Source organism: Panthera onca, chromosome E1, assembly GCF_046562875.1.
Source record: "Panthera onca isolate mPanOnc1 chromosome E1, mPanOnc1 haplotype 2, whole genome shotgun sequence".
Classification (NCBI taxonomy): Eukaryota; Metazoa; Chordata; class Mammalia; order Carnivora; family Felidae; genus Panthera; species Panthera onca.
Genome location: NC_138352.1, coordinates 14,728,187 through 14,733,976, shown reverse-complemented (window position 1 = coordinate 14,733,976; position 5,790 = coordinate 14,728,187). Strand labels below are relative to the sequence as shown.

At 65.4% G+C, this 5,790-nt stretch overlaps 1 protein-coding gene across 1 annotated transcript; it reads right to left on the bottom strand.

The window, feature by feature from the left end:
* Window positions 1–782: 782 nt before the first annotated feature.
* Window positions 783–2,804, bottom strand: PVALEF (parvalbumin like EF-hand containing). Its single transcript, XM_060647838.2, has 4 exons — window positions 2,689–2,804; window positions 2,323–2,458; window positions 1,909–2,024; window positions 783–933 (listed from the first exon to the last, which is right to left on the bottom strand). The coding sequence occupies exons 1-4, from the start codon at window positions 2,792–2,794 to the stop codon at window positions 890–892; spliced, it is 402 nt and encodes a 133-aa protein (XP_060503821.1). The 5' UTR covers window positions 2,795–2,804; the 3' UTR covers window positions 783–889.
* Window positions 2,805–5,790: the final 2,986 nt, after the last annotated feature.

Here is a 5,790-nt window from a genome sequence, read left to right as displayed (position 1 = left end):
CTCTGCGTGCACATCTCAAAGCTCCTGGACTGAGCAGCCCCGGGAATGAGGCAGCACAAACAGGAAGGTGCAGGTGGCGAGTCTTTGGGAAAGGCGAATCGGAGCTCAGCCCCGGGCTCTAAGCTTGAGATGCCCTTTTCCCATGAAACGGGGCGTCGGGAAGCCAAAATGGACACAGGAGTCAGGGCACGGGAAGAGGTGGGATATGGGAGCCCTGGCCACCAGGTGGTACTTAAACCGCAGGACAGGAGCACCCGCCCTTCCCAGAGGACAAGCATGGGGGGGGGGGGGGGGGCGGGGTGGCAAGGCCCCAAAGGGGAGGGGCTTCTCTTCTGCAGGAAGAGGCTGGGGAGAAGGGTCATCAAGAAGAGGAAGGAGAGAGCCAGGAGACAACGCAGGACACAGGCCAGGGCCCCCTTGGGACCCTGGGGTCTCAGGTGTCCCCGCTCTGTGTTCACGTGGCTGCTGCGCGAACCCAGGGCAGCCTAGCAGAGTGCAGCTGGGGCTGGGGAAGGGGGTCCTACAGGGGTCTGGGCCCAGCAAAAGCTGGCCGTGGAACCCCTCTGCAGGTGTCCCCAGGGTTGTGGGGACAAGGAGGAGGCAGAAGGGGCAGGGGCTGGATGCACCCACCAGCCCAGCCTCCCGTCTTCCCCCCTACACCCCATATGCCTGTCCCGCCCCCCCAGCTCTCCCCTAGACCCATGATCCTCTCCCAGCTCACTCACTGCCCCCCAAGAAACACTCGGGCTGCATTGTTCATTTAATGACATTTTTCTTCCATTTCCCTGGCACATGCCGTGTCCACCCCCACGGCCTCCTTGATCGGGCACACAAACACCCCGCGATGCCCCGTGGGGTAGCTTCCTCTGGCCCAGGGCTGGGTGTGGCACTACTTCTTTGGAACTTTCTCCTTTTTGATCAAGTCAGAAAATTCTAGAATAGGAGACAGATTTCTGGTGAACAATCCCTTGCCTTGTGCCCCTCAAGTCCTGCAGACCCAACGGGAACACACGCCCCCTTTGGGGGGGGGGTCTCACAAGGGAGGGGACCCTGCATCCAGCCCTCCTGAGCCCTTGGGAGCAGGATTGACCCCCACAGTTGCTGTGTGCCTTGTGTCCCCACCCAGGGCCTGCTTGGTGGAGGTGAGCCAGCCCCCTTTGGGGGTTTAGGATGGACTGGGACCCTCGGTCCCCTTTGTGGAGACCCTCAGGAATTCCCCTTAGAGTTCCTGAGATCATCCTGCCTTTCTCCGGCAGAGAGGCTGGGGCACTGAGTCCGAAGCGAACCCTTTGGCCAGGCTGCCCCTCTGTTAATTCTAGGGGCTACCCCGTAAGTCAGGGTTTGCAGGCCCAGAGAGGTGAGGACGGGCTCACAGCTGGCAGTGGGGTCTGGAGGTCCGTCTGTCTGAGGCTCTGAGCCTTGCTCGACTCTTCTCAGGGTCACTTTGCTGCCCTCTGCCCTCGGGCCCTGGGGCCAGCAACTTGGGGGTGGGGGGGTGGGCGGGGCTGCAAGATGCCCGGACCCCAGGGTAGCCATGGAGAGCCCGAGGCCCCGGTCCCGCTCTTCAAACCTCCCTGCCCATCTCAGACCACCGCGCTCCGTCCCCTGCACCACGGACCGCTGCTGCGCCCTGGCTGACCTTGCCCACGGCCGCCTCAGCCCACCTCTCCCCCACCGGCTCCCCTCCGTCCAGTGAGCGCCCCACCCGCTCAGCCTCCCTGACGCTCAGCTTCCCATCTGTGGTGGGTGACGGTGCCCCCTAAGGAGGAGGCTGTTCGCTTGGTGCCTGGGGGTGGGCGGCCCTACTCAGCGTTGCCCCGAGCTGGGTGCCTCGCGACGTGGGGTCCGGGAGCGGCCGGCCAGGAAGGTCCCTAGACACCTCTGCCCCCTTTGTCTGTGCTGACCCACCTTCGAAGTCGATCCTGCCGTCCCCGTCCGTGTCTGCCACCTGGATCACGGCCTCTGCCTCCTCGTCCGTCAGCGGGGCGGTGGGCGTGCTGCTGGGGGCGATGGACAGGATGTACCTGGAGCCGGGGGGGGGCTCGGGTCAGAGCCGAGGGGGTGTCTGGCCGGTGCCCGATGGTCTGCAAGGTGCTCACTCCCCACTTTACAGGTGGGGAAACTGAGGCCCGGCTGGAGAGTCGTCTCTGGGCCTGGCCCCAGTGCTGTGGACCTGGGCTGTTTCCGGCCGCCCCACCTCCCACGAGGCCAGCTGGGGCCCAACGGGGGGTGCCAGGTCTTGGGCCTGGGTGGATGCGGTGGCCGTGGACTGGGCACGGGGCCCGAGGCTCAGTACCCCTCTCCCCAGCCACTGGCCATTACTTGATCTCATTCCACTCGATGAAGCCACTCTTGTCCTTGTCCAGAGTCTGGAAGGCCTGGCGGATGGCGCTGTCCAGCTGCCCCGAGGCCTGGAACTTCTGCATGTACTCCAAGAACTTGAGGTAGTTGAAGGAACCTGGGACAGCCAGGCGCAGGTCGCGGGGAGCCCAGAGGGAGGCTTCTGCCCTGGGGGTGGGGACTGCCATGTCCTGCACTTCCCCTCCCTCCACCCCTGTGTGTGCGAGGCTGCCCAGCCCGGGGAAGGGGGAGCTCACAGACGGGCTCCTGTGTCCGCTGCTTCCTTGGCCGTGGCTGGGCCAGGCCCGGGGTCGGGACACGGTGCTGGGGACGAGGGGTGTGCTATACCGTGATGCCTCATGTCCGTGGGCAGCAACTCTAAGTCCTTGTCTGACAGGGACGTGCCCATGGCCAAGGCCATCTTCTTCATCTGGGAGGAGAAGTCCTCGTCCATCCTGGCCCTGCGGCGGACAGGGAGCCGGCTCGGTGGGTGCACACGGGTTGGGTGGGGGGCGCTCTGCTCAGACCAGAGCAGACACCTCCCCTGCCTGGTGCCAGCTCCTGCCTCCCGAGCAGGGTCCCCAGGGGCCTGGACCAGGCCCCCGGCTGCCCTTGACCACAGAGGCCCTTGGGGCCCCTGGCCTTACAGAGACTCCCGGGTCCAGGGCCCTCGGGGAAGGTGTGCCTGAGACCTGCCTCATGCCAGCCGGCCCCCTTGAGGTACCGCACCCATTTCACAGAAGAGGCTGAGGCCTGCGTCCGGTAAGTAACGATCACAAGGTCCTTCACTCCGCTTCCCTCGCTCCTTCCGGGCCCATCTCAAAGCCGCCTCCTCTAGGAAGCCTTCGTGGTTACCTAAAGCCCCACCTCTTTCCATCAGGACTCAGGACTCGGGGCCCCCAGCCCCGGCCTCGCTCCCCAGACCCCAGACGGGCAGGTATTGGTCTTTCTGGCCGGCACCTGACCACCCACAGTGAGGTGTGCTGAGCGCAGGCCGGTCTCAGGCCGGCTGTGGATTGAGCCTAGGTGTCCTGAGTAGGGAGGACCACGGCCCGTGGCGGAACGCATGTCACCGTCCTCCGTTCGCGGAGAGCCCGTGTCAAGCAGGAGCCACCGAGGCAGGCCAGGACTCCAGTCAGGCGGGTGGGGGTCTGGTCACAGGCCGAGGGGCCAGCAGGTGGGGACCAGGCTGTCCTGCGGTCAGGGCGGTGCCTTGTGACCCGCCGGGCTCTCGGGTTGCCGTCCCTGGGGGGGGGTTGGGTTCTGGAGCTTGTGGCAAAACAGCTATTTCAGAGGCTCCTTGGCCCTCTTGAAAGTTCATGGGGTGACAGAACTTTCTGGAACATACTCCCATGGCCAGGAAGGGCAGCCAGTGGCCCGTGTGTCCTGAGTGGGGCTGGGCAGTGACTGGAGGAGTCTCTACCTTCTTCCCCAATAGAGAAGCCACAGGTCAAAGGTTGCACCTCGACCCTGGCAGCCCCGGGGGGCAGGGAGTGCTGGACACAGCCCCCTAGCCACATCCTCCTTCCTGATCCTGGGCATGCCTCACAGCTGATCCGGGCCTCGGGCTCCTCATCTGTGAAACGGGGCGACCCCTGCCCGCCCTGCCCCTTCTCACGGTCGTGTGAGGAACCAGGAGGGAAGGGAGACGCCGGGGAAAGGGCTTCGGGCCCTGGAGCGGGCCTGGAGCTGAGCCCCCAAGCGTCAACCCTAACAGCCAACTTCTGCGGCTGGCCCGGGGGTGGGGGGAGCGGTGGTCAGCTGCGGTCAGGGGCAGGCCTGGGCCACAGAGTCGCACAAGACAGGCCCCACCACCCCACATCCTGGGCTGAGACTCCGATTCCCCCTCTGCCACCCTGGAGTCTCAGAACTCCATTCTGGAGGGAGGGGATGCCCTGCCTGCCACTTGGGGCCCCGCCAGAGCCAAGGTCACCCGCTTTACAGAGGACGGCCTCGGCCAAATTCCAGGCCAGGTCTGGCTGAGCCAGGGGTGGCGTCCCATCTCCCGAGCCTGGTGGGCGCCCTGGGCTGTGTCCGTTCACCCGCTCCACCCCACTGCTCTGAGGGTACCCCCCACAGGAAGGCAGGGGAGCCTGAGATCAGAGCCAGAGGGGGGACAGGGCCTGGGGCCTCAGGCTGCTGGTGGTGTATTTATAGCCCTGACCCAAGGCCTGGGATGGAGTCTCACTCACCCCCGGAAGGAGGCTGATACGTCCTGCTAGAGCTGGGGGGTGGGAGCTGTGGGGCACCACACAGAGCCAGCCCTTTGGTGACGTGGGCCCCCTGCCCAGCCTCCGGGGCTGCTCCTAGTGCCTGGAAAGGCACCTGCTTCATCCTTGTCCTCCAACAGGACCCTCCCTCCCTCCCACCTCACTGACTTACCCCGCCAAAGCAGGATTGGAGCTTTAAAGCCTGGCTAAGACCCCCGCATGTCCCCAGCATTGCTATGTCCTGAACATCCTCTCAAGGCTGGCAGGGGTCAAGGCTGGCAGGGACCTCCCCCCCCACCCCAGACCCCTGTGGACCACCCGCGGAGCCCCCCTGGGGGCTGTTCTGCCTCTGGCACTTGCCAGTGAGTCACCAAGTTCAGATGCTGACATGAGAAAAAATGCTGCATGGGCTGGGGGGAGGGGGGAGGGTAATTGAGGCAGGGGGTCGCCTCAGACGGGGACTGGGTCCCAGGGAGGGCTGGGGGTGGGGGTGATGGAAGTAGGGGCCCCACTGGATGGGGACTGGGTCCCAGGGGATCCAGAGCTGGTTTAGCGTGCCTGCCAGAGTCAGCGGGTCTGTTGGCCTTGGACCCTCCCCACCCCCAGGCTCCCTGACCCCCCACTCAGCACCTGGGGCCCTGAGGTGAGTGAGTGGGTCTCAGCCTCCCCACACTGCTCCCCAATAATAACACTTTCTTGGAGGCCACACCAGCGTGAGTGTGCACACGTGCCCACCCAGGCACACGCAGCTGCCTTTAGACTGGGGCTCCCTTGGGGCTGCCCCTCCCCTTCCTCCTCCTTTTCCTCCCTCCCTCCGGACCTCCCTGCAGTCTCCTCAGCCCCCTGGGCCTCCCCCTGTCCTACGGATGAAGATGAGGCCCCCAGCTTCTGCCAGACGCTCTGGCTGGGGCCAGAGCTCATGCCTCCCTCCCCGGGCAGGGCTCACCTCCGCCTGGCTTCCTTTGAGGGTTCTGGGTGGCAGGTCAGGCTGGGGGTGCTAAGAGTCTGCTTTTATACCTGCAACCCCTGGGCCTGTTTACGGCTTGGGTTGCACCTGTCCCCCCTCCCTGCCCCTCCCGGGCACTCCAGCCTGGCGCTGGCCTCCCCCAGGGGCTCGCTGGCACCTGGCACATCCATACTGGGCTGGGCAGACTGACCGTCGGCAGCGCCTGGTCTCCCCAAGCCGGGGTGGGGGCGGGGAGAGTGGACAGCAAATGTCTGTTGTATTAGGTCCCACCCT